This window comes from Numenius arquata, chromosome 6, assembly GCF_964106895.1.
Source record: "Numenius arquata chromosome 6, bNumArq3.hap1.1, whole genome shotgun sequence".
Lineage (NCBI taxonomy): Eukaryota > Metazoa > Chordata > Aves > Charadriiformes > Scolopacidae > Numenius > Numenius arquata.
Window position 1 is genome coordinate 44,371,902 of NC_133581.1, and position 27,793 is coordinate 44,399,694.

General features: G+C 43.6%; 1 protein-coding gene across 2 annotated transcripts; it reads left to right on the top strand.

Moving 5' to 3' along the window:
* Positions 1-27,699, top strand: ZFYVE1 (zinc finger FYVE-type containing 1). Of its 2 annotated transcripts, XM_074149265.1 has the most exons (13): positions 1-405; positions 1,033-1,229; positions 1,365-1,901; positions 15,313-15,817; positions 17,742-17,956; positions 19,878-19,984; positions 20,947-21,055; positions 21,390-21,487; positions 21,593-21,710; positions 22,088-22,258; positions 23,026-23,206; positions 23,700-23,813; positions 25,571-27,699. In XM_074149265.1, exons 3-13 carry the CDS (start codon positions 1,404-1,406, stop codon positions 25,801-25,803), a joined length of 2,349 nt encoding a protein of 782 aa, XP_074005366.1. In that variant the 5' UTR covers positions 1-405; positions 1,033-1,229; positions 1,365-1,403; the 3' UTR covers positions 25,804-27,699. The 2 variants fall into 2 exon arrangements, with proteins under 2 accessions (XP_074005366.1, XP_074005367.1); XM_074149266.1 differs by lacking the exons at positions 1-405; positions 1,033-1,229 and having other exon boundaries at positions 1,404-1,901; positions 21,635-21,710.
* The last annotated feature ends 94 nt before the right edge of the window (positions 27,700-27,793 follow it).

Below are 27,793 nucleotides of genomic sequence, written 5' to 3' on the forward strand. Positions count from 1 at the left end.
AGCTGATCCCGGCTGACAACAAGGGGAGCGGGCGGAGGGCGGCGGGTTCTGCCCTGCCCTGCCCAGCCCTCCCGGGCGCCTCGCCTGCATGGTCGGGTCGCCGCCCCGGCCCCTGAGGGAGGAGAACCGGGACCCCCCTCCCCCCCACCGAGGCGCGGCGGGGGAAGGGGGAGGAAGGAGGAAGCCGCGACCGGGACCCGACTCCTTAGTCACCGGGTGCCGGCGGGAGGAAGGGGAAGAACGGTGGCCGCCGGCTGGTAAACAATAGCCCGGCTTGCGGCGCCCCGCCGCCTTTGTTTCCCTGCCCGCCGCCGCCGCTGGCCGGCAGGAAGCCGGGGGGGGTTCCCCCTTCCTCCCCGGCCGCTGCTCGGCATCAGAGGGCGCCGCGCTGGGCGCAGCCCCCAGGTAGGTGCGGGAGCGGGCACCGGCCTTACGTAAGGGCGGCCGTGTGGCGGGGGGCCGCCCGCCCCTCCGGCCCGGCCCGGGGGCGGCCCAGCTACAAGTGCCGGCCGCCGTGAGGCAGCGCTGCCGGCCGGCCCCGGCTATCGCTCCCCCGCAGCCGGTCTGGCAAAGCAGGGGGTCAGCCCGGAGCGGGGGCTTGGGGAGGCGGCCGGTGTCGGTGAGGCAGGGCCGGGGCGGGCAGCGGGTCGAGACAAAGGCGGCTCGGTGCGCAGGGTGCCCTCAGCCGGCGCTGGTTGCGGGGCCCTGCCTCGGTAACTTGGGTCGGAGAGGGAGGGAGGGAGAAAACCCCGTCGTCTGTCAGCCGGGCCGCGGTGGCGATCGTTCCCCGGCGTCGCTAGAAGGAGCGCACAAAGAGAGCGGATTTCTGTTTATCTGGCGGAGCACATCAGGAAATTCCCAGCAAATAAATACCGTGAACTCTGAAGGAGGAGCTTAGCTGGGGAGCGAAAGTGGAGAATTTTCTAGTATTGACACAGTCCTCTGTGTGTGGGTACATGTATATGCACTTGCGCCTTTCTAATGCCATTTTTTTGCCTCTGTGTCACCGTCTCCCTCTGTGCTCCGCTTCAGTGAAATACTTGCCCTGTCTGCTGAAGTACACCAGGCCGGAGGTTTTCTCGTCACTGAAAATACATTATACAGCCAAGCAGAGAAAGAATATACGCCAGCATTCGGGTGTAACAATACATGAAACCAGCTACACTGTTTAAGTTTATTTTGGAGAAAGAAAACTTCATTTGCGCTTAACAAGACTTCCCGGGAGGCAGGTCAGTGTTATGAATCTTATAGAAACATCTATTCATTATTTAAAATTGTGTGGACAGAATTCCTGTTGTGTTTCTTTCCCCTGAGAAAATACTAATTTTGCAACCGACTCTTACACATACCATTGTTCAAAACAGAAACAGGGGGGAAAAACATTGCTTTAAAGAAATCCAAAGATGAGTGCCCACACACAAACTGCAGAGAAGGGACAGAACACGACGCTCCTGTGCCAGGAAAGCTATGTTTGCAGTGGGACAGATGAAGCAATCTTTGAGTGTGATGAGTGCAGGAGCCTACAGTGCCAGCGTTGTGAAGAAGAGCTGCATCAGCCGGAAAGGCTACGGAACCACGAACGGACCCGTATCAGACCCGGCCACGTCCCGTACTGTGACTCCTGCAAAGGTGCCAATGGGAACATAATGCATGCCAGTATGACGGGCTCGAGGCAGATAGCAGCGGTGAGGTGCCAGGTGTGCAAAATCAACCTCTGCGTGGAGTGTCAGAAGAGAACACATGCCGGGGGGAACAGAAGGAAGCACCCTGTCACCGTGTACCATGCCGGCAAAGCCCAAGAGCAGGAAGAGGAGGAGGGGATGGATGAGGAGACCAAGAGAAGGAAGATGACAGAGAAAGTTGTGAGTTTCCTCTTGGTGGATGAAACTGAGGAGATTCAGGTAAGAATTGCTGCGGTCTATTTGAACAGGTGAGATCCTTTAGTTTCTATCTTAGTCTAACAGGCTGCTGTGATGCAGGATTAATACTTGGAGCGTGACTGGCGGCAATGGTGACAAAATTAGAATAGCCAGTTAAGTGGCACCAAGTGAGTTTCTTGGGCCAAAAAGACACAGTGTGTGTGGCCCAAGTGTGGAGTGGCCTTGCTCATGAGTTCCTCAAAAGGTCAAGTTCATTAAAACCTTATGTGTGGCAAAAGCCTCCTCTAAGAGGCTTGGTAAGCGAAGTTGGTGAAAGAATTGGCTCTGTACTGAGACACACGCAACTAAGATAAGAGCTCTCTGTGCAGGATGCTGATCATTCCTGAACAAAACTGAACGGAGAGGATTGCAGCAGATATCCTGCAAATGGGAGCGCTGGCAGCCAATCTCCTACCATATGACTAGGAGTGGGCACTGTACCAAGCAGTGCTAATGCAAGCCTGTAGCCCCCTGCTACCCTCCTTCAGCATCAGTAAATCTATCTGATTTTTAGGAATAGGATAAGGTAGAAATAAGGGTCTAAAGTGTGCCATCCAAGTCCTACTGACACTACAGTTAAACTATATTGCTTGTCACGAATATTCTATGTTAACCTTTGCTGAAAGAGGGGGAAATTGGCCATCAATTTACGGTAGGCCTACTGGTACTAATGATAGAAATACTAGTTGACTGGGAACAGTCTTTCAGGATGCATTATTTTAGAGGGTCTAGCATCGAATATATACAGTTAGTTAACTTTTCTGTTCGCCCTTACATTTGGTGAGCATAAGGACTTTACAAATGTAAAAATACTTTACAAATGAAAAAAGAGCAACCTGTGAAAGTCACGGAGCAGGTTAGTTACACAACTTAAAATTCAGCTTCATCTTCTGGCTTCTAGTTTGCATCTTTCATGTTAAACCTCATTCAGGAGGCACTGAAAGAAAATGTGTAGTCACCTGGAGACTCAATATCTGGTTGCTGTAATTTAATTTAATATTCATGTTACCAGCAGTAAAATGAATTGTGGTGATGTCCTGATTGTTGGTAGATTAGTTATTTGTATCTGTCATAGTAACAGTCAATGTGTCTGCCATGCATTGCAAGTAAATGTGACCCATGTTTCTTGCATCTATTCTATATATGTGTACACTGTAATTATACTGTAGCATAGAATAGACGCAAGATACTTGGATCACATTTTGGTCAGCTGAGGTGTACTGACTGACAAATTCTCCTGGCTTTTGGAGTGGAAAAGGAGGAAAGGATGACAGCCCTTACGATGCGCTGACATAGAAGACACTATGCAAGACACCAGCGACTGTGGAATGAGTGACTGAATTTCAGGTGTAGTAGGAGCCCTAAGTTTGTATACCTCCCCAAAGCGCTCACACATTTCTTTGAAATGCATGGCAGATGCAACTATTACTGTAAGACACAGACTTTTCAGTAATCTTCATCTAGCCACTATAGGAAGCTCTGAAATGCCTTAGAACAGGCCTGTCCTGGAAAGCCACTCACAAGCAGTGGCTGTGTGTGGTTGCACCATTTTAAGTTATCCTTATACTCGTGAATCTGTAAGTTTTACTGAGGCAGACTTTTGTCTGCCTCTTGCAAGCAAGTGCATTGCTCTTTAAATGTCATGGGCAATAAGGCCAACTTCCTTATTGGGACAGCAACGGTCCTTTATCAGATCATAGTAATTTGATCAGAAGAGGGTTGAAAAAGCTCTCTAAAAATGATCTTGCTTAACTTCCAAGATGTTGAATCAGAGCTCTTCCATCTGGAGTGATCTTCTCTTCCTCATAGCTGAATACTTACATGACATCTCACAGCCAGTCTCAAAGCAGTTTGAGAATTTTCAATTAAAATACTTTCCGGCAGCTGGAACTTAAAGAGTGCTTGCTATTATGGTGATGTTTCTGCTAGTGAGCATGAGGACCTTTATTTAGAGAGGGCTGCCGGATGACTAGCTAGCTCTGAGGACATCTTGTGTAGCATCTTTTGCTCTTGATAATACTGAACAGCCAATTTAGCTATAGGAAAGTGATCCTTAGTCTTTTTCTTTTGTGCTTGTCATTAGTAAGATTATTGCTGATTACCTGGGGAAAAATCCTTAGAATACTCTTTACTTAAACCAACTTTTTGTCCAAAAATGCCAAGAGAGTAATAACTTGAAATGTGGAGACTGGGGGCTTGAGAATGTGTGGCTTTTTAAGCTTGAGCAGACAGGAGAAGGATCTATTAGAATTATGGAGTCCAGCTATCTTTAATCATCTGTTTTCTGACCCTTGGAGCTTGAAGATTGTTGCATTAGTTAGGAAATAAGACAGGAAAGTGCTGATTTGCTATCGGGTAGATTCTGCCATAGCAATGTTAAATGCTAGTCCTACAAAATGAGGCAGAACTAGTTATGCTACTGAGCAAACACGATGGATCGAGGTGCTCGCCGATATATACATGTTTACAAACCTCTAACTTGCAAGTGGTTCAATGAGGTGGGAACGCAAGGCAAAGAGATTTCTTTTCTTGTTTCCTTTGGAACTTGGAGTTGTTAAACTCAAGTTGGTTTGTTTCATCTCATTATTCCTGTTGGCTTCTTGGAGATGGTAGCTCTAACTGAAGGACAGTTATAGTGTGTAAGCAAGGACTGAGCTAGTTCCAGAGTCAGAAGGAATGTAGATTAATCCATAAGGAGTTGTGCCTGAACAAATTAGTTTAGCTGAGAGGTGGAGATTCTCAGCTTCAGCTCAGCACTGCACTGATACAGCTATGATAATTTTGAGATCTGCATAATTGTCTTTGTGCCATGTTGCATAGATGTGCTGGCTGGCTCAAAGCTAGTTTGGAGCTTTTTGTGCTTTGCAGACATAACCATAAGCTCAGAAAGCTGAGGACTTCTTGTGCTTGTTTCAAATCCACTTAGTCAGGACAGGTCCCATTTTAAACGAGCGTTTATGAAGCAGTTGTGTGTAGAAACTTAAGCTACCGTCAGTTCTCTGTCTGTGAAATGTAAGCTTTGCTGTAGTGTTCATCATAACAGCACTATATGTGAGCACCTCAAAAAAGATTGGTTATCTCATGTTAAGCAAGTGCCGCTAAAGGTTAAATCCAAGTTCGCACTGCAAGTCTGTGGAAGAGCCAGAGAGAGAGGTTGATCCTCATGGAGTCCGATGCCACCTGTCTCACACACCACACAGTGTGATGCTTTGCGACTCTTGTTAGTCAGTCCCTGGCTACCTTGACCTACACCACAAATTTTCCTTTCCTTCTTCCAGGACATTTCGCCCTTCATAAGATCTTGTTGACTTCTTCTATGAGGAAACAAATCTTGCCCATGTTTTACAGATTGGCATCACCTGCAGTTTAGATCCCATTCTAGGTCATTTTTCTCAGGCTGTTTTGTGCAGTTTCTATGTACACTGTATTGAACTTTTGGCCTCATCTATTGCATATCTAAAGTTGAGACTTAAATCAAATTGTTCTTGGTAACTGCAGCATCTGCTTGTTAATTGGCTCTGACAGTCTCTCTTCGCTCGTCTCTACTCTTGAGTGATATTGTGGGGACTACTTCCTCAGCCAATTGCTTTGGTCTTGTCACTGCTCTCGTTATGTTTTCCACATCTCCTCTTTGCCATGTTAGACTCAAACTACGTGCTGTCTTTTATGTGTGTAAATCCCTCAACTGAATCTCCTGATTTGCTCCGTCAAGTTGTCACCTTTCCTTATCTCTAACTTGCTGAATTTTCAAACAAGCATCATTGTACTGTCACTAGTGCTGCCCCTTGCACACAGGAGGCCTTTCCCTTAAGAACTTACAGAATTCATTGATCTTTTCAAAAACTCCTGTATACTCATGGAACTATTAAGAAAAACAAGCAAAACACAACAATAAAAACATGAGTCAGATTAGGATAGTTGTTTCAAGTCCCAATGCTGTGTCACTGTCTCTTGAACTTTTCCACATGTCTGTCTTTGTCTCTTGTACTTGTGTTTATGCAGTTTCTGGGACAGTATCCATTTTTCTTGTGTCTTTTCACAACACTTTTGCAATGGAGCTCTTTAGGATAAAGGAGAGAGTTATGTATTGGTTGTACAGTGGACTTTATTTACTACTACTTCTGAGGTGGGGAAAAAGACATGCTTAACAACGCATAACAACAATTTGATATTTTTATCTTGGGGAACAGATGTTGAGAGTTCTTACCACAGGATCAGAACTTGGTTGTAGTGTCACTAGTGGCTTCTATGATAACACTTTTTGGAAAGGCCTAATGAAGGACTCGGCACGTACACTTTATAGAAGTAGAGAAAGCCTTTCATGGACCCTGGAAGATAGGGGACAGGCTTGATTGTTATTAGTCTGCCTTAGAGTTCATTGATCTTTGACCAGAAACTAGCTCTGTCACAAGAAATTACCCTATCTCTGGGTTACAAAGAAAAATAAAAGGTACTGACTTTGTAGCTTGTCTTACAAAGGAGACAGGGAGAAAAGAAAATTTTTCTTCTAGCTAGTCACAAAAATAATATCCCCAGCAGTATAATTTTATGTAGGAGAAGGAGCATACACTTATTACTGGGTCTCCCCTGAGATACTCACTATGAGCTCCCTTTCCTCAGTTAGCAGGTCTTTTTGTTTTGCCAATAGATGTCTCAATTTCCTAAATCCAGACCCATTCCTTGAGTTCTTCTTATTCCAGCTAGCAGGGTTAGACATATAAAGGATTAAGTTCTTCCTCTCAGCAAATACTGAGCAGGATCTATGTAATGCTTTGCAGTCAGTTTAGATGACGTAGAATGACCTGTAGCCCTTATTTAAATGCAGACCAGTTTATGCAGTCATTAAATAACCAGCCTCCAACAGCATAACAGTCCTTGTGTCCTCCTCTGTCCCCTTGTGTTAAAAAGTTACAGATACAGAGTGATAACTCCTTAGGGATGCTGGCTGCTTTGCTTTTCTCACTCCCACTGTAAACCTGATGAAAGTACTGTGATTTTTGCTTATTACCTACAGATTTGAGCCTGCTCGAAGTCTACGGATGAGAGAATGGAGAGTCTCTAAGAATGCTTTTTCTAGTCAAGTATTCTTTTGTCAGTCAATGCAAGCTAACGTACGTCTTCTCTCCTAAGAGACGATCACAATCTCTTAAATCTTATTGCTTGCCTCTGTAGTGGGAAAGCATTTGTCTAGCAACTAGTTCCTATGACAATGATGCTTGATTTGCTGTTGGCGGAATGGTTTTGCTTTGTGCTTTAGGGTATCACAGTCAGCTGTAAGTTTTTGGGAATTTTAGTGTGTATCCTGTAAACTGAAGAGTCACAGCTGGTATAGTTGCCACGGATGTAAAGGAGGCAGAAGTGGTGTAGAAGGATCCGAGTTTTTTAGGTCAGTGTGATCAGTTGGATTTTTGTCCCTCATCACTGTTGCTATACTATTGATGAGTTTTTCTCCTCTTTGTGCTTCAGAGAGATTTTCTTGCCAAAGTATTTTTGGGAGTTTGCTGTTCTACACTCCAGGATTTTTTCCTTATTACTTTGCTATTTTCCAGTATTCCTCCCATCCCAGTCTGTTATCAGTTTTGCAGTTCCCCGTCCTACACTAAAGTGCACTGTTTTTCTGTCCTTGGAATGAAGTAGTAGAAAAAACACTTAGCAATTGCTGATTAGGAGTGTTCTTTGTTCCACTGGACATATACCAGCATTTTGAAGAATATTTTTAGAAGATGGAGAGGAGCCACCCATTCAACAAATGCACAGCTCCTTTGACAATCTCAGGCCGACTCCTAGCTGATTTAAACATAGCCACTTCTAAATATTGCTTTTTTTTCTGGAACTCCTCTTGCACCTTCTTCATGATGCAGCTCTTCTGGGCCATTATTAAAGTCAAATCTCATTTGCTTCCTGTCTCTTTTGTCCATATGCTGACATGAGTGCAGGGGTGGAAGCAAAGGAGAGCATGTCACGGGTGAGAGAAGCTGGTAGCAAGCCACTTGGGAGTTACTCACTGCTTGATTTGAGGAGTTCCTGAACTAAATAGGGTTGGTGGGGAGGAGGTGGTGTTCTACTGCCTCCCCTGCCATACCTCTCTCTGTGTTTGTCCAGTGAATCCTTTTGGGCTCCTGGGTGCTGCCAGCAGAAGCAGGATGTGAGTGCTTTGGGGTGCATTCAAGAGAGGAGAAGGAACTGGCAGCTTGCTGTCCTCTAGCTCTTCTGTCCTTTCCATCTCCTCCACTTTCTCACTTCTGCAGGGGTCACCAGGAGGCAGATGTTGCTGCAGTACACCTTTCACTTTTTTTACCTGGATTGTCAATGCCTTTCTTTAGGATCACGTAAAGGCAGAAGTTTCACAGTCCTTTGGCCTGCCTGCCAAAACACCCTGTAGTTGCAAAAGTAACCAGAGTAACTATTTTCTAGGAAGATTGGAACTGTAGTACAAGTAAGTTTGTAAATGCCCATCTTAACAAGGACAGTGGTATAAAATAGTGTCCACACAGGTAATCTTGGTACCCTTAGTATTGAGGAAAACTAGTACTTACAGCATGAACTTAGTCACTGACTTGCTGTCTTCTGGGCAAGTCTCTTTACCTGAATGTGGTCTCTGCTGCTACAGCTGTGACGTCGGGGTGGTGATGGGTAGCTGTGTGGCCAAATTAACATCTGTGGAGAACTTGAAAGGTACTCAGGATACAGAATAATGATTTCTGCTTCATTGTTTACTGTTCTCTTTAGGAGTTAGATGACACTCTTAAATTAGTGCTATTTTCTGCAGCAGTTGCATCTACCTTGAAGTCTTTATTAGTTTTGAATTCTTGCAAAAGTAGTTTTTCAGCTAGCAAACAGGTTAGTAGCCTGTCTAGTCTTACTTCTTCTTTCACCAGTTTCATATTACTCAGCTGTCATCTGCAAGGGTAACTTATCTGGTAATAGCAGTATTTCAGTCAATATTGCCTCTTGGGTTAGGGAGGAGTCCAATCAAATTGGATTACCTCCCATCTCCTTATGGTTTTTTTCCACCACTGTCTTAACACCTTTGAAATAGGGTCTCTCTCTTTGGGTAGAGTTGTTAAGCAGGAGCTGAGGAGGAGTGTTGGAATCTAACCTTAAATCCTCAGGGTGTGTCTGTGCCCTCCTTTATTTTGCCCTCCCTGCAACTGGTGTCAGGTCACTCAATTTGGGCTTGAGGCTCTGTAGGACTCTGATCCTGAAAATGAAGTCCACTGTCAGCTTGGCTGAAGTCTAGGAGATTACCGAGAACAATAATGATAAACATAGTAGGTCTTTGCTGAGTTAATGGTCAATAACTTACTCCCGAATACCAGATTGTAACTACTGGTATAACATACACAATTTTATAAGCTAATCCATTGACACAGCCCTTTTGGGAAAGCTCTCTCAAGCTACTGTAAAATCTTTACATAGTAACAAGTAACTCGTTGAGCAGTAGAATTAATGAAGTCTAATTTCTGAGATGTCTGGCTCCTATTATCCAATGCTTATCCACATCTTCTGTCTTTTTGGGTAAGAAGCAGTATGTGTGCTATCACGCACCAGCCAGCGTGCTTACTTGTTAGGAAGTATGGGCATGGCTGCTCAGCTTTGTACTGTATCTTGGTGGCTGTGTGGAGTGGACAAGAGACAAGCTTTTTCCTCGGAAAGGTTATTAGAATCTTTCTTTTCTACTCTGCTGTTTATTGTCATCAAACTTTTAGGAAATTTATGTTTTAGAGGCACATTTCTCTATCAAATATGACTATGTTTAAGTTATATGTGAAAAACTGGAGTAATGGCATAAATGACATTTTCTATGGGAAGTCATGCAGAAGAAAAGGTATAGGAGACAAACTAAGGTAGGGAACTAGAGCTGCTTGGACTTAAAAGTCAGCCTTGTTTCTTCTTCAACGCCTGCTTATGATCAAAATCTTCTCTTGTTTGGAGGCCTCTAAAAGCTAGGAAGTAGTAATGATCTCCTGAGATCCCTTCCAGCCTGAATTAGTCTGTGATCTTAGGGGGAACAGGGTTCAGATTTTGACATTTAGAGCCCCTCTTCATGACTCTATTGATGTTGTGGGTTTTATAGCAGAGAGTTTCTCTTCCTCACAAGGAGCGATCCAACCAGTTTTCTCACTCGGTAGCAAGAAGCATTTGGGAATATCAACAAAAGTTTCTTCTGGGGCAAAACCAAGGAGCTTCCAGCTCTTTTTTTATCATCCTATTGTACTTGAATTGCTGGGGTAAGCCAGCTGCATCTCTCTGTGTTCATGCACTGCCTTTCCAGGAGTGAGGAGCTCTGCAGAGATGGGAATTTTGATGGCAGTGCTGTACTGTGGTGCAGGTTATTCTTCTCAGATTTGTCTTATAGGCTGTAGTGAAAGGAAGAAGTCTGCTTTATAGCTTTCTGTCTTGTTTGTTTTCAATGTACACTGAAACTCTCATGTAATGACCTCTTGGTAGGAGCTTTAGCCATGCACCCATAAGACTTTTGTGTGAATCTACTGCTGGATAGGAACTCGGTTTTTTAGAGTTAAAACACACCTGCCAAAATTTAGAAGTCTGTGTTGAGGTGGGCAGATCTGTTCTGTTTCCAGGTTTAATGATTGATATGATACTTTGTCCTGAAGATCGGTTACCTAAAATTGTCTCAGTTTTGTGTTTTAGAAGTTCATGGCTGCTTAAAAGGTTGCAGATCTTATTTTGGCTTGCTTTGCCATTTCTTCTTCTGATTTCGGGTGTTTGAATTCTTGTAAGTATTATCTTTTTTAAAATGTTTTCTGAACTGTGAGCAGAATTGCTTGTATTGCCAGTATGAAGTAACGTGCTTCAAGGGAAATATTTTTTTTTTTTTTCCACTTGATTGTTTTGACTGCTTGTACTTGAAGACTGATTTGTTTCAGATGTTTTCAGTTTTATGCTTGTATATATTTGGACGGGCTGTTACAAATCTTGTAGGTTATTTTTCCATTCATTGAAAAGTATGTTAATTTTGTATCCTCTTTATTGATATAGTGGATGTGTATCAGAAGATATTGCCGTGTGCTGGTTGTCAGACAAGTCTAATGACTCATAAATTTAATTATTTATATGATAGTATTTTTCTTAATTGCAGAAGATGTATGTATTTCAGTTATTAAAAATACTCTGTTAAAATCAGGTCAAGCAAAGAGTAAGATTTCAAAATGCAACAACAAAAGTGCCAATGTAAGTCAGAATGACAATGTAAGACTAGCAAATGAAGGCACCCTGAATACTATGCCAAGTGCTCTTGATCTTTGTTTCGAGCTATTGTGTTGTCGTGGCACAGCTCTGGCTTTGTGCACTGCTTCTGTGAATATTAGCAAACCTTAAAGGGTTTATAAAATGTTTTAAAAGGAGAAAACCGTGGCAAAAATGTCTGACTCTCTTAATGTGTTTGTTTTGTCTGGAGGCAGATTTAAAGTTGTAGAGTACAGGTCATTGGAAATTCCGTTCTATTTTATGGGGTTTGTTCCTAAGATTTTAACATGCTATTGTTTTAATAACGTTGTTTCCAAGAAATTTGTAGGCAGGAATGCCATTTTAGCAGTTCTTGTTTCTTGCCTCTTCCTGAACAGTTCCACTTTTATTATGGCTCAGATCTAGGAAACTTTTTATGTTAGGTATAGTAGATTTCCAAGTATGGGTGACAAGGAGGCTTCAGATCTAGATGTGTTCCACAGCAGTGAGGTATGAGTTTTTGTGTCCTCTGTAGAGAGGACTTTAGCTGTAAAGTTCTCTATTTTTCCTGCTAAAGACCTTCACCTTCAGTTCAGCTCAACTTGGGTGGTGTGACTGCATGGGGGGCTGGATGACAGTTGCTCACAGAAATATAGGTAAAACTACAAAAGAAGGCTAACCAGGATTCTAACATATGATAGAGTAAATACTATTATTTCTAGAAGAGAATCTTCTTCTAAGAGCTATTACATAAAAGTGTAAATGAGTCTCTGATACTAGAAATGGCAAAATGGAGAAGGGGCTGGAAAGCTATACCTCTTCTCTTAGGTTAGACATGCAAAGTTTTCGTTCTTAATTGATATTGCTGTGCAATTTAAGGAAGGTTTCATATTTATTCTCTGCTGCTCATGTCAGAGATGTGGAGCTCTTGGGCGACGTGTGTCTACACCTGTGGAAATACGAGTCCTTTGCACGTGCAGCAAAAGGTGGTACCATGCAAATTGCTTTACAGATGAGAAGCAAAATGAAGTGGGACTTGAGCCCAATGGGGATTAGTACTTCGACGCTTATTACACCCACTCTGACTTTAAATGTCTTAAAGGAACTTGGTCAAGGGAAGTAAATTTGACTACTGATACGGTGATTGCTGTGGATGGTTCTTTGAGAGTATCATCCCTGTGCTCAGCAGCGATTGAAGAAGACAAGTGCACAAGAGCAAGGAACACCCAATGACATACAAGCATATTCAACAAAAGGAAGGGTTGGGGTTTTTTTGGGGGGTTGTATTAGTTTGGTTTTTGTTTTGTTTCATCCCTCACATGGAATTTATTGTAATGGGATGTTGTAGGATCCAAAACTGTGACAAAGGGGTTCACAAAGGGGGGTTCACAAACGAAACTGTTCACATAGGGGTTAGGAAACCTCCTGGAGGATAGGTCTACTGGTTCTCTACCAAACGTGAGTGTCTAGGTGCAGCCACTGCTTGGGAAGTCCTTTGACATCTGACTACTGAGAGCTGGTAAAGCATGCTAGGAAACATTTTATTCTTTTCATGTCTAAGTTCTTTTCTCACCTATTACCGAGTCCTGTGAGACACAGTGTTGGACTAGCTGGATTTGGGTACATTCTTGTGCTCCTGGGTGACTTGTCTGAATCGCTCCTGAGTTCTGTTCTGCAAAGAAGTCTGAAAGAGACTAGAGCCTTAGAAGGGGGTAACAGCTCAGTGCTTTGGGTGTCTTATTTGATATTCAGCGTAACTTTTCAGCTGGAGTGATCTGGGTTATTGATCTGGAACCAACTTTTCTTCTATCTGGCCCAGCAATCCAGCTCTTCTTCCCACAATAAGTTGCCCTGGCATCAGCAGTTGTTAAAGTACATTGAATGTAAGAGAAGGCTGATGGTGTGGACATTTTTATTAGCTCTGCTTAGGACAATTTCAGCTGCAGTGGAGTTTGTTTCTTACTCTTTCCTGTTTCTTACTGGTGGGAATGCATTGCAGAGATACCCTTATCCTTGTGGTCCCTATTGTCCTTTGTGTCTTCTGATATTACTGACTCAGCCCCTTCCACAAACTCTCCCAAACTGATATCAGAATAATAACCAGTGCTGCCTAAAAGCCCTTAGTTATTAGTTGTCGTGCCAATACTTAGGCAACTGTTTGAAGACTGATATTTCTTTGTGCTGTCCAGTGAGTCCATAACCACGGATTCTGGCAAAAAGAGGGTCTGCCACCCTTATGGTAAGAAGTTTGGGAGGTGGGAGTTAAAAACAAGACAAACTGGAGGATAAATTGGGATATTCCTTTTTGCTTACATACACATAATATTATTATATTGTCAAATTTGTGAATGGTTTTTAGGAGCTATCCCATGAACCAAGAACTTCCTTTCATCCACAGAGACATCTCCAGAGACACTAAGGAAAACCGTGTCTGTCCTCTAAACTACCTTGCTGATAACAAGCTAATAATCACAGCTACTGAAAAAACAGACCCTTCTTCTTCACCTGTAACCTGAGTGTATCTTGGTCTCCCACAGACACCAGAGAAGATTCTATTGAGAGCATTTTGATTCCTGTATTTCCTGTTTTCTTCCACACTGCGTGGCTACCTTAAATGCTTTAAGTCCATGAGAGGCTACTGCAGCCCCACAGTTTTTCTTTCTGAACACTGTACCTAACCATAATCTGGCACACTGGTTATTTCTTATATTTTGGCACACTGGCTGTTTTTTATTTTCCTTCAAAGTCTAGGTGCTGCAGATAGATTTGACCAGAGCAAATGGGGCTGGCTGAGCCTTAAACTAATTTGCTGATCTAAGAATAAACTTGTTCAAAGAAACCATTTATTACCTCATGGCCGCTGTGGATTGTGTATCGTAAGACCTTCCAACTGTACTCGTGGTGGGGGGAAATAGCCAAGGAGCTTCCAGAAGTTGAGAAGCAAGTGAGAGGGCATGGAAGCCCTGCTCCTTTCAGCTGATAGGGATTCTTTGAGGAGGGAATCGTGACAGAGGAGGAGGTTTTTAATCCTTCTCAAAAAGTACCTTTGTCGTATTCTTCCCTGCCACATAACACATGGATAAAACCTTTTAGAAGAAGAAAAAGCAAATGATAAACAACCATTCCCAGAAGCATGAAACCTTTGAAAGCCAAGGCAGTTTTCTGCAACTAAAGCAAGATAGGCTCTTGTACAGATCCCTAACCTGCTGTTAGGTCCCGGTCAGATTTTTGGTCGGGAGGGGCTTGTAATGATTCATTGCTGTTTCATTGCTGATTTATCTGTCCCCCATTGCTCTAGTATCTTAACAGAAAATGCCCTATTCTCTAACCTGAATAGCATGGTGCTTGTCATTTAATCTATGTGAAATCAAGGAGAAGTAACCTGCTGAAGGCTGTCTACTGTCTTGGTTTTGTACGTGTCTGTTTTGTTTGTGTTGGGTTTTTGTTTTGTTGTTGTTTTTTGTTCTTGTTTGTTTTTTTTTTTTTTTTTATAAAAATGAAAGCACAATACAGTGAATTATTTAATGGATCATTGAGGTAGTTGTGGCACTTCTGTAAAAGCCAGTTTGACCTGCTTTGACCACCTGCCTCCAGTGCATGACTTTGCTGCCGCCTTCTCTGCCCGTCCTTCCAGCTGAAGGATCTATCAGCTGCAGAGCAGAAGGAGCAGGAGAGGCTGTGTCTGAAAGCCCCCAGCTGGGGATAGATGCAGCACAGCTGCACAGATGAGCCTTTTTCTCCCTAAACAGGTGCTCAGCCTCTGTGGATGAGGCAAGTTAAGGTAACAAAAGCACTCTCCTGTTCTGCATCTGAATTTGGATGCTTGCTAGGGGACTATATGCTACTCAGAGTGTCTGCCATGCTCCAAGTAGCTGTTCTGGCAGACCTGGAAGTAGGGTTGTGTTCCCTGCTCTGAAAGGAGTGCCTCAGGGAATGGGGTGAGGCACGAGGTTTCACTAGACAGGTAATCACAGCGAGGCATCACTTCCAAAACACCTATGTGATAGATGTGTATGCAATACAAAACCGCTTTCTAATATTTTGCTTTGGACTTCTTGTTGCTTCAGAAACTTAAAAATTTGAACAGAAAGTAATCATTCTCATTAATCTTGGGAATCCTGAAGCCAGCTGTGTTTTCAGTGTTGTTTATTCCAATTGCATAGTTATAATATTTTTCTCCTTTTTTTTTCTTTTTTGTTGGAAGGTAAGGAATGAAGAAGACTTTATTAAGAAACTGGACTGCAGTCCTGATCAGCATCTAAAGGTAGTGTCCATCTTTGGGAACACAGGGGATGGCAAGTCTCACACCCTTAACCACACTTTCTTCTATGGCCGGGAAGTCTTCAAGACGTCTCCAGCCCAAGAGTCTTGCACAGTTGGAGTCTGGGCAGCCTATGACCCTGTCCGCAAAGTGGTCGTAATTGATACAGAGGGCCTCCTGGGGGCCACTGTGAACCTGAGCCAGAGAACACGGCTGCTGCTGAAGGTCCTGGCCATCTCTGACCTTGTCATCTACCGTACTCGTGCTGACAGGCTCCACAATGATCTCTTCAAATTCCTTGGTGATGCCTCGGAGGCTTATTTAAAACATTTCACCAAGGAGCTAAAAGCTACCACAGCCCGTTGTGGCCTAGATGTTCCTCTGTCAACTTTGGGTCCAGGTGTCATCATCTTTCACGAGACTGTGTACACCAAGCTACTGGGCTCTGGTGAGTAGGCAGTAAGAAACTGAATTACCATGTGCTAAACGTGCTCTATAAATTATCAAGTTGCATTAAATATTCAGTGTTCTTTGCTACCATGAAAAAGGTGTGGTTTGGGTTTTGCTCTCACTTGTTCCAGTCTAGGAGCCAGGCTATGGAAATAGCAGAGCATTCCTTGATGGCTATCTGACTACCTCAGATCAGCTGCAATAATCTTCTTAGCCAGCTGGACATGGGCACTGACTAGTCCTTATGTGAGTCCTGCCAGCCGTAGGAGGGGTCATTGTACAAGATCATGAGTGATACGGCAGATGAAGGTGAAAACTGAGACACTCTGGGATTTTGGCAGGGATATAGAGTATCCTGTTGCAAAAAACCTTAAAATAAGACTCTATGTAGAAACTAGGATGAGCAAGAGTAATGAAATCGATGAACTTCAATACTTAGTACCTCACCCCGTAACCTCACTCTACTTTCTAAATTTTGTGGACCAACATTGTTCTGAGGTTGGAACTGAGGTTGTGGTGGCACAGAGCTGGTGGTTTGACACCGCTTTTCTCTGTGCAATTATCTGATACGGCCAAAACAGCAGGCCTGGCACACGATTATTCCCATCACTTTCAGCGTTCTTCATCAGTACTTTTAACTTGGCTCGTGTCGTACTGGATTATGCATATTTAAATTGTGTATTTTATTTGTATGTCTGAGTGAAATGCACTGTCCTCTGGAAGTCATAGCACATTTTGGTTTTGACTATACAGGGATCTAAATTTCTTCTCCTGGCCCCATTTTTTCCCATGTTTCAGAGGGCATGATGAAACCTTTCTTTGTTCTGTCCATTTCTGATGCTTTGATGAGCAAGAGCCACAGTGAAGGGCCTGCAGTGGCTGAGGCTCAGCCCTACTGTCTGTGAACGCCTGGGAGTCTTCTGCTGTGTAATACCACAGCAGCTCCCTGCTGACGCACATTCTCATTTTTGCTTTTCTAACCAGTGATATCTTGAGCCAACAGAAGCTTCTGGTTATTATTAGAGTGACTTCTTAATTAGTTTTAACTTACCTGCCAAGGTAGTTCCTTTTCTTACATACCAATTTGCCGATTAGCAATGCAGTTTCATAGAGTTGTTGAAATTTGCTGTTTCAGCAGGTCAGATTTAGTGACCCATAATGATAGTTGCACCTTTGTGCAAAGTCAGGGTAGTGAAAAAATTATATTTTTACGATCACTTCTCATCATGGTAGCAATAGGAAAGAAAGCTCTTAGCATGTGTATTTGCAGCAGGCTCTAACCATCTGTCTCAATGGGTAATTGAGATAAGCGTGTTTGTGTAGTTTTAGGGCAGGGAAGAAGGGGTCTGCTTTATTCTGAAATGTACAGCAGGTACTGGGAAGCAGGCAGCAGAATGTGGTCGGCTCTGTGGAGTCTGATCTGATGTGCCCAGTTCTGAAGTGTTTCATTGTGTACAAAGGGTTAATAAAGGTTTGTTTTTCCCTTGCTATAGGGTTGGCTTGGAGAATAAGGTCCGTGTAAGGTTCATGACCTCCACCTATCAGGTGGTAGGACTAGCTGTACTAAGTTATGGTCTGGTGAGAAGAACTAAAAAGTGTGTTGACATGGAGTTTCCTTATGTTATGTTATAAATTGCTGCTTTTTCTGGATATCTGTAGTTCCAAACCTAGATGTTTCTGGTTTTACCTGTGGAACTGGGTCTTAGAATGTAAAGATGCGTATCAAAAAACAGAGGCTGTTTTTGGAAACTGTTTGTTTCTTTTTCCTTCTTGTAAAATATAGTGGTAACAGCATTCCAGATGTATTAGAAGGGTTAATTAGGAAAACTACACAGTGCTTTCATATGCAACACAGTGCTAATTTGAATATTATTTTAAATAATCAGTTGTTTATACTCTTATACTGATACTCTTACATATAGATCATCCTTCTGAGGTTCCTGAGAAGCTCATTCAGGATCGGTTTCGGAAGCTAAGCTGTTTTCCTGAGGCTTTCAGCTCAATCCACTACAAGGGAACAAGGACATACAATCCTCCAACGGATTTCTCTGGACTTAGACGAGCTGTGGAGCAGCAGCTGGAGAACAATACTACTCGGTCACCTAGACAGCCTGGGGTTATCTATAAAGCACTAAAAGTAAGTGGAGAAGAGTTCATCACAATCTTGATTTGTATCGCTATCGCTAGTAACTGCCGGTTGCAGCCAATAGAGGTAGAGCGTGTGAACCAGTGATGCAGACTTGCAGGTGTCTGGACATAAAGCAAGTCTTCCATGACGATGGTGATTTTTGTGTAACAGCCAGGTAGGCTGGGTAGTTTCTTTACTTTAAAACAAACAAACACCTTAGCAAAGACCCTGAAAGGTCAAGAAAAATTGAAGAGCAAAGGGAAAAATCAAAAAAAACTGAGCTGGGAAGAAACTGACTGGGGAAGAAAAAAAATAACTGATCTTGTAAATCTCTGTCATTAAGTGCTTATCACTCACAAAGAGGAGGCCCAGAAGGAGTTATTTGGGAAATTCCTAAAGATGGCCTCAGCACAAGGGGAGGGAATGCAAGAGACTTGGAGGGAGTTAATGGTTGGCAAAAGCTAGCACTGAGTGTAGCGTAACCCAAGGGCTAGGAGGCAAAAGGGAGGAAGGACATGTGCTGGTAGCTAGGAAACAAGATGGGATCAAGCCAAGTGATGTATCATGTAAGAGGTGCAGCATCAGATCACGAGAAGGCTGATGAAGAGGAATTGGAGAGAGCAGCTGGTGATTTTCTTAGAAAGTTCACCTTGCTAGGATGTCAGAGGGATTTTCGAGTCTTCAAATTTGCAGTCTGTCCTACACGTTTCTGCACATTGCAGAAGCACAGAGGAAAGTATCAGGGTGGCATGTACATAGTTCCTTGCATTAGGGAGCAGACAGGCAGCAAGGGGAAAACAGCTGGAATAGTTAATTCCAGTTTAATTTCTAGGACGTTATTGCAATAATAACCAAGTAATCCAGTTTCAGATATAGCTGCTCTTGTACTTAAATTCATGTCCAGTAAAGTGCTTGCTGTGTTCAGATCACTACTGACTATAAATTAACATTTTTTGCTTCACTTCCTGAGGACACAAGGCTTGCTAAAGATCTATGTCCACCTCTTCTAACTTTTGAAGCCATTGGCCAGTATCAGTCAAGCTTGAAAGAGCTCTTGAAACTAATTTCTTTGAAATTTTGTGAAATCAGATGTCTTCGTAGAGATCTTATCTGAGGGAAGCTGTGGTGAGAGATATAGGCATGTCTGTGTGTATCTGCAGTCAGCCCTTGTTAGAGAGCAGAGATGCTCCCTGGGAGGGGAGAGGGAGGAAGGCAGGCAGCCACTATAGTAACCTCAGCTGTAGGAGGAATTTCAGTTCGACCTTGTGCCTTCAGAGATCTCCATCAAGAAAAACCCTAACCATCTACTTTGTTCCAGTGATTACTTTTTTTTTCTTTTTCTTTTTTAAACACCAAAAGAACTGAAAAAGTTCTACGTGCCAAGGCTAAGGACTGACTTAATCTAAGAACAGATGTTCCCAGGAGAGGGAACAAATCCCTTTGTCTCAGTTTTGCAGTTTCACTAGAGAAGAGCAATTGTTCAAGGGGCCAGAGGAAAGCTCAGGGCAGTACTTTCGGAGCAGAGGGGCAAAGAATGTGTCCTCATGTACTGTAAGAAATGACTCTCTGAGTTTCCTTCTGGAGGTTTCCAGAATGCAAAGCCCTTATAGCAAGAAGCCATGGGTTTTATGCACGGAGGTGGATGCAATCTTCTACCACCCATTTCTACTATAAAATTCAAAGTAGGAGCAGGAGGAGAGGAAAAGAGTAAGTATCTTTCATGCATTCAGGTTACTTCCATACAAGTGCGACATTCTCTTTGGTCTTGGTTTGTAATCCTTGTCTTGGTTTCCAGGTTAGTAAGACATTATTTGTTAGCTTTGTACTCTCCCTCCAGTAGAGGAACCCATGCTTTTGCTTGCAAAAGGTTTTCATAAAATGTCTGCATTGGTCTTGGTCCCTTACCAGTTCATTCTTTTCTGTTTGACAGGCTCTAAGTGACCGGTTCAGTGGGGAGATCCCCGATGACCAGATGGCTCACAGCTCTTTCTTTCCAGATGAATATTTCACGTGCTCCTCTGTGTGCCTCAGCTGTGGGTAAATAGATGAAAAATGCACCTTCATCCTTCTAGAAGACAGTGCTGCCCTGGTCTGCAGCCATAGAACGTAAAGTTTCTGTGACATCTTGACACCTGACATCACCTGTCATCAGCTAGTACTTCCAGGAAGAGTTTGCTTGAAATTCAACTCTTATGTGAATCGGACGGCTGTTATTGCCGCATCCCAGCTGGCTGCATGTTCTTTGCCTGCTCTATTTTTGTGTATGGCTGCAAACCTGTTCTGCCCATATCTTTTTGCCAATGCACGCAGAGCGATAAGAAAGGAGTGTCTAAAAAAATCCCCTGAAATTTCTTTGATTTTTCCTGCCATTTTTATTACCTAAACAGTATAAACAATCCTAAAATACACATCACAGGCCTGGGCTGTGTTCAGAGACTAGATCTAAGTGGAGCCCCAGGTTTCATTGGAGTTTGGCTCGTAGCTCTCTAGGAAGAGCCCAAAGATTAAGCCTGGAAGGGCAGTAGATGGTAGTCAGCGCTCTGAGTCTGAGCTACTGTAGCAGCGTGATGTTATAGCTGATTATACTTCTGGAAACATTTTCTCTCGATGATATAGTGCTATGTTCCTGCTCTTTTATGCTCATTAGATCTTTTCTAGCAGTTCCTTGCAAAGGCTGCAATGTTAATTCTGTCCTGCTCGATTTCCAAATTCGTTAGTCCTTCCTAAAATTCTCTGTGAAATTTAAATTGGCTACAGTGATCACTTCCAGCACTGAACTGTTGTGTGGTGCTGCTTTGTGCTGTGAAACTGTTGCTATGCCTCTTTCCAAGGAGCCTGCCTTTCAGTGATAAATGATGTCACTGCTGTATGTGCAGTTGTGAAAATGGTTTGGGGTTACAATGCCTCTACAAATGAAGGATAGTAACAGAAATGAACTCTTGGTAACATCTGTCTTGTATCTAACGGCATCAACTCATGGCTTGCTTTTGTGTACTCAGGTGTGGCTGTAAGAAGAGCATGAACCATGCAAAGGAAGGAGTCCCTCATGAATCCAAAAGTCGATGCAGATATTCTCACCAATATGATAACAGAGTCTACACTTGCAAGGTGAGTAGTGACACAAGGACAAGGTCTGAAGAATGGAGAAGGATGGCCCAATAAATGAGGAATATCACAGGCATGTGCCTGATTTCTTGCATTTTCTCAAATGGCAGAGGGGCTCAAGGCCTTGACAAGAAAAATTGATCCCCATTGAACTTGTACTTTTGCTTGGAGAGGTCATCACCTTTGCGTGCTATGTGTCATTTGCTAGCTCAGTTGTGGACCCAGCTGCTGTGGAGACCACTGTATGTGAATTACATGCTTAATGTGGCCAAACAGCTGCAAACCTGGAGTCTGGGATTCCCAAGTATGCAGTTTTAATGGAACCTTTGTGTTACAGGCCTGTTACGAACGAGGGATGGAGGTCAGTGTGGTGCCAAAAACCTCTGCTTCCACTGACTCCCCTTGGCTGGGCCTTGCCAAGTATGCCTGGTCAGGGTGAGTGCTGCAGCTAAGATCTCTCTGCTCTCTGTTGCTTCTACACTGCCTGGTGCGCTGGGCTTCCTGTATCTCACTGAGGTGAACCATCTTCCTCTTCTGCAGGTACGTGATTGAGTGCCCCAACTGTGGGGTGGTGTACCGCAGCCGACAGTACTGGTTTGGCAACCAAGATCCCGTGAACACTGTCGTGAGGACAGAAATTGAGCATGTCTGGCCAGGGGTAAGTCTGGTTCCTCGATAGTCGTTGTGTATGTGTGCAGCCACGCACATGTTTATGTTGGTGCTTCTAGACATTGATGGAGAAAACGGATTCGCTTTCATTACAGCTGGTCCCTGTCTTTGCTGTTGAAAAGAACCTTTTCAAGGGCCTTCAGTCATCTTTTGGCTATCTTGAAAGGGCTAAGTTGCCAGTTGATGAACACTTTGTGTGAATGATACACCGTTAAAACGTACCCCTGTGTTTCAAAGCAGGGCTGCTGAATTTTTTTCTCCTGCTTGCCCTCCAGTTTAACTGGAGCAGTGGGTTGCCATCTGCATCAAAAAAACAAAAGAGGTTTCCCTGTTTTTGTTCTAAAATGAATATCCATTTCCTTCCAGACTGATGGATTTCTGAAAGACAACAACAATGCAGCCCAGCGTCTGTTGGATGGGATGAATTTCATGGCACAATCAGTATCTGAACTTAGCCTGGGACCCACAAAAGCTGTGACGTCCTGGTTGACAGACCAGATTGCCCCAGCTTACTGGAGACCCAACTCTCAGATCCTGGTAAAAAGCAGCTGCTGTAGAGAAAAGCTTTGCATAGCTAAACCCCCTTTTCCTCACCCTTTAAGTAAGATGGTATTTTGCAGATTGCAAATGCTTCTTGTTTTATTGAAGCAAGTCCTTCTGCTACAATTTTGAGAAAACCAAAATGCTTTCAGCTCTTCCCATTCTTCACTTAGCCAGAGAAAGAATAAACAGAGACTCTGCCCAGCCCTGCTAAAGAGACTGTTTCTCCCTACTTTTTGTGAGCTCCTCTCCCAGCAGTATCACAGAAAATCCTGGCTTGTGTCAACTTGCTCTTCAAAGCAAAGAATCAACATCTTGAATATGGCTACTGCAGTCGATGATACTATTTTTATAGGTGCAGAGATTAAACTCTGGTTTCATACCAGATGCAAAAAACTGGCCCCAACAATTCAACTAGGAAGGGGTTCCCTGTGTATTGCAGGAAGCAGATACTTCTTCAGTTAAAACTGTCTTCTGAATTCCTACCCCCCACAAAGATCAAATACGCACCATGATATGGCTGTAATTATTTATGATTGTGAGTGAAGGGATCACAGCAATCTATTGGCTTAACCACTGTACCTCTGCCCGTCTGAATCGCCTCCCTAGGGTAAAGCTATGGGGCTGGTAGCACCCAAGTCTTGGGTGTAACTATATTTTTCACAGTTTCAGTCTGAGTCTTGCCATCCTGGGATTTTGCTGTCTATTTTTGCATTAAGGAAGATCAAACTAACAGGTTTTTCTTTCTATGTTGTTCTGATTAGAGTTGTAACAAGTGCAACACACCTTTTAAAGATAACGACACTAAGCATCACTGCCGGGCCTGTGGAGAGGGCTTCTGTGATGGCTGTTCTTCCAAGACTCGTCCAGTGCCTGAGCGAGGCTGGGGACCAGCACCAGTGCGTGTGTGTGACAACTGCTATGAAAACAGGGGCATCCAGTTAGGTAATTTTGAGCTGATTGTGACAGAATTATCCCTGGGCAATAGTTAAGTCTGAAGTCTTCGTCCCTGGTTTCTGGATCACAACCATTCAGAGTTGTTCAGTCTGGGCTTTGGCACGGAGATTTTAGTAGGGAAGCTCAAGAGCTCAATGCCTTTAGGCAGGAAGATGACCCTTGCAACAAGCCACCAGATATCTGACCCCCTGACAAAATTATTTTCTAACTGGATCTTTTCCCAGCACTTGCTGATGGTGTGGAACTAGTATCAGAGCAGGGATGCTGCTGTTTCAGCAGACTCTGTATTTTGTGCATTATTGCTGAAACGAAATTGAAAACTCTGCAATCCAAGATTGGGGATGTGGGAGAGAAAGGCTGAGGAGAGGCTCCAAGCTGCCTTTTGGGTTTGCTGCTAGTTTTTGCTAGTATAAATTAAGTGAAACTTGGCAGGAATTGCGCTGGACTTAAGAGTAAAGAGCTCAACACTTGTGTTATGCAGATGTGGCTGAGCTGCCTTCAGATGAAGAAGGGGGGACGCTTATTGCCAGGAAGGTGGGGGAAGCTGTGCAGAACACGCTTGGAGCAGTGGTGACAGCCATGGACATTCCCTTAGGTGAGTTCTTTTCTCTTCTGATGGATTTTTTTTTTTTTTTTTTTTTTGGCTAGAGGCATTTTTGTTTTCACAGAACAAAACTTCTGATTAAACTTCAAGCACTTGTATGACAGGCTGGCACCTCCACTGTGATACCACTGTTGGTTGAGAGTTCTGCAGCCCCCTGCAGCTCTCTCGCTTGATGTTTCCTTTTGGTTTTCAGCACATTGTTTCTGCAGTTCATACCTTCTCTTTTCTCCCTGTTGTGCAAATCCACGTGCACAAAGCTGTGGGTATTTCATGCTCCCCTGATGCATCATTGCAATGACCTGCCAGCTGGAGTTCCCTAAAGACTGGCCTATTAGAAAGCATTTTATCAGGTCTGGTTTTCTTCCAGAGATGCTGAGTGACTTTTAAGTGTGTTCATGGATACTGCTGGCACTTAGTACTTCTGCAAGGGTGGGGGGCTGAGAATCTGAAGCTGTCCAGGTTGGGATGGGAGAGTAATCAGTAATGTGACCTTTAATGGTGAGCTCAGTACAGTGAAAGTTTGCTCCTCTTTCATGTGCTGTGTAGCAGTTCAGGTATGTCAGCAAACACTGTGCATTTGAGTCTTCTGTTGTTGGACCTGACTCCCTACTCATTGCTCAGATCATCATTTCCACTGCTTTGCCTACAGCGTATCCTGCCATCACCCCTGTGAGTGTTTGTTGTCCAACTCAGTGAAAGGCAAGATAAATCCCTTTCTCAGTTCGAACAGTACATGTGTTCCAAACGTACATGTTTGGACAACAGGATGACCATGAGCCAGCAATGTGCCCTTGTGGCCAAGAAGGCCAACGGTCTCCTGGAGTGCATTAAAAAGAGCATGGCCAGCAGGTTGAGGGAGGTCATCTTCTCCCTCTACTCTGCCCTGGTGGGGACACACCTGAAATACTGTGTCCAGTTCTGGGCTCCCCAGTTCAAGGAGGACAGGGAACTACTGGAGAGAGTCCAGCAGAGAGCTACAAAGATGATCAAGGGAATGGAGCACCTCTCTTATGAGGAAAGGCTGAGAGACCTGGGTCTGTTTAGCGTGGAGAAGAGAAGACTGAGAGGGGACCTCATCAATGCCTATAAATATCTAAAGGGCAGGTGTCAAGAGGGTGGGATCAGGCTCGTTTCAGTGGTGCCTGGTGACAGGACAAGGGGCAACAGACACAGATTGGAACACAGGAAGTTCCATCTCAACATGAGGAAAAAATTCTTTACCTTGAGGGTGCCAGAGCCCTGGAACAGGCTCCCCAGAGAGGTTGTGGAGTCTCCTTCTCTGGAGATATTCAAAACCCACCTGGATACTTTCCTGTCCAGCCTGCTCTAGGTGAACCTGCTTTGGCGGGGGCTTGGACTAGATGATCTCTGAAGGTCCCTTCCAACCCCTGTAATTCTGTGATTCTGAATGTTTGGTTTGGTGACAGTGTTTTTTTGGCCATGGCTGAAACTGAAGGTAGGGAAAAGCAAATGTCTCAACCTCTGGAAGAGCATGAGTACGGGAAGATGCCACCATTTAAGCAGAAACAATCTGTCCCTTTGAAGAGAGGCAGAATGTGGGAGAATGGCAGAATGGCGTAAATGTCTACCCATTGCACTGAAGTATTCTGTCAGTAGGTCTTCACCTTAATGGCAGTGGTATGACTTGCAATGTGTGATTACTTCCACTGGAGTACATTGACATGCTCATGTTCATGGATTATTTTCTTCTCCCTCTTTCTCATCCCCCCACTTCGCTTCCTCCATAGGTCTGGTAAAAGATGCTGCCCGACCTGCATACTGGGTACCAGACCATGAAATCCTGCATTGCCACAACTGCCGGAAAGAATTCAGTATCAAACTCTCCAAACACCACTGTCGGGCCTGTGGCCAGGGATTCTGTGACGAATGCTCACACGACCGCAGAGCGGTTCCCTCTCGTGGATGGGATCACCCAGTCCGAGTGTGCTTTAACTGCAATAAAAAGCCTGGTGACCTTTAACCCCAGGCTCTTCTCCAGATCTTTGCAATTCCTTATGTTCTCAGGGTTACAAATGAAAACGTATGGTCTCCCTTTCACCTCTTAACCTGTTACAGCCAGAGTGCATGTTTCCAGTGTCTGGCCTCCTCTCGTGTTATATCCATCTTGGAACGCTGGGAATGAGCTTACGTTCAGCCTCTAGGTTTTAATTTCAAATTAACTGGGGAAGGGAGGGACCTCCCTTGTAAATGAGCAAACCAAAATTCAGTGTATTTTATTCCAATTAAAATATATATATCTATATATATCTATCTGTGTATAATTTAGTATATTAAGAATACGGTTGGCTAATGAAGCTTTGAGTATTCCTAGTTCAAATGATGGATGGTGGTGTTCCTTATTATATTGGATCAGACTTACGGCCTTCTGATTCTTCTTTTGGAACGCCTTGCTGATCATGATGTCCTGTGAGGAAGGTTTGGACTCTGTGCTGCCAGGAAATCTCCAGTGTTGATGTGTGAATCACACCTGGTAATTCAACCAGCCCTACATCTGGAGGTGCTGTACTTCTGGCCATGGAAGATTAAACCCAGATTCATTAGCAAGTTTGTTGGAACTGTGATATGAGCGATGGTCTTGCAGTGCAAGAGGTATCAAGTTGAAATAGAGACCCCTGGTAGAGACCAGTAGAGCTCTGAAAGGTAAAGCAAATCATATGGCACAAGGCAAAGCATTCTGATTTTGCCGTTTCAACTTCAATACCAGATCAAAAGGTATCAGGGTCTTGCTCTCCCTGACAATGTTCTCATGTACTCAGGTTTTCTTCAAGTTTCTCTGCCAGCTTGTTGCAGTTAAAAGTCTTGTCCAGAGCAGAACAAGAGAACAAGTTACGTAGGCAATTCTGAAATATGAAGTTTGAGTTGTTTGGGTTGTGATGACTTTTCTCTTCCCCGACTTTTTAAGTGATCCCGGAGTCTATGGAGCCTCTGTGTTCTCAGATGTGGTTGCATAGAAACTGCACAGATTTGACTTATCTTTTTTCTAATAATAATGGACTTACAAATCCACCTGGAAAATGGGAACCTTTCTTCTTTGCTCCTAGCAACTGGCACTCACTGGACTTCATCCTTTTATTAAAGGACTGCAACGAATTCACTGATTTTATTACCAAAACCACCACTTAACTTAACTAATACTGTCTGTTACTGCGGATCTGTGGTTCCAGTTATAAGAAGTAAGAGACCATTGTGGATTGAACTGCCTAAAAATTCTCCCTTCTTGGCTTACATAGACAAGAATTCTTCCACCACGTGAGAGTTGTCTCCTTTTGGAGTGGCTGGAGTTTGATGCAATGTCCTGGAACTGTGGTATTTTCCCCCCAGCTTATTAAATGTGCTCTTGTGTAGATGAGTACCCAACACCCTGTTTTAGGACTGTATAATTAAATTAACTGCTATAAAAGACTTTATCTTCTGAACAAGCGTACTGACTTTTTCCTTGTAACACGTGGTTCTCACTTTGTCTCTGAAAGAACATACTCACAAAGCGATTGCCCCTTCGCGACTGCATCCAGCCTGCACACGGAAATAGACCTGGAAGACATTCCACGACACCTTCAGTACTGGCCGAGTTTACTGGGGAATGTCGAATGTTTTTGTAAGCAAAGTCTGCCATAAACTGACAGCTGCCCAAGGGAGGGCACGAGTAGGTAGAAATCCTCTCTCAAAAGACATTCTGCACATCCAGCGTAATTCTGTGCTTCAAAGTATTTTTATTTTTTTAACGGGTGAGCAACGTGTTCTTGGTTTGTAGGCTGTGCCCTGTGTGCCGTTTATGCATGTAGCTTTACTACCATGTTAATGCACAAAGACAAAGCAGCCATGACATTCCTTGTATAAAATCTTTGGCATCTGTTTCAACAACTTGTCTGAGTTTTTTTCCTTGTCACAGCCAGAATTACTATGCAGTCAAAGAGAAAATATTGTATAAATATTTTTAGTATATATATATG

Excerpts from the sequence above, each read along its gene's own strand:
- ZFYVE1 (XM_074149265.1), top strand. The coding sequence starts at position 1,404 with ATGAGTGCCCACACACAAACTGCAGAGAAGGGACAGAACACGACGCTC. Across the intron at positions 17,957-19,877 it reads TTATCTATAAAGCACTAAAA|GCTCTAAGTGACCGGTTCAG; the intron begins GTAAGTGGAGAA and ends TCTGTTTGACAG. Across the intron at positions 21,056-21,389 it reads ACAGAGTCTACACTTGCAAG|GCCTGTTACGAACGAGGGAT; the intron begins GTGAGTAGTGAC and ends TTTGTGTTACAG.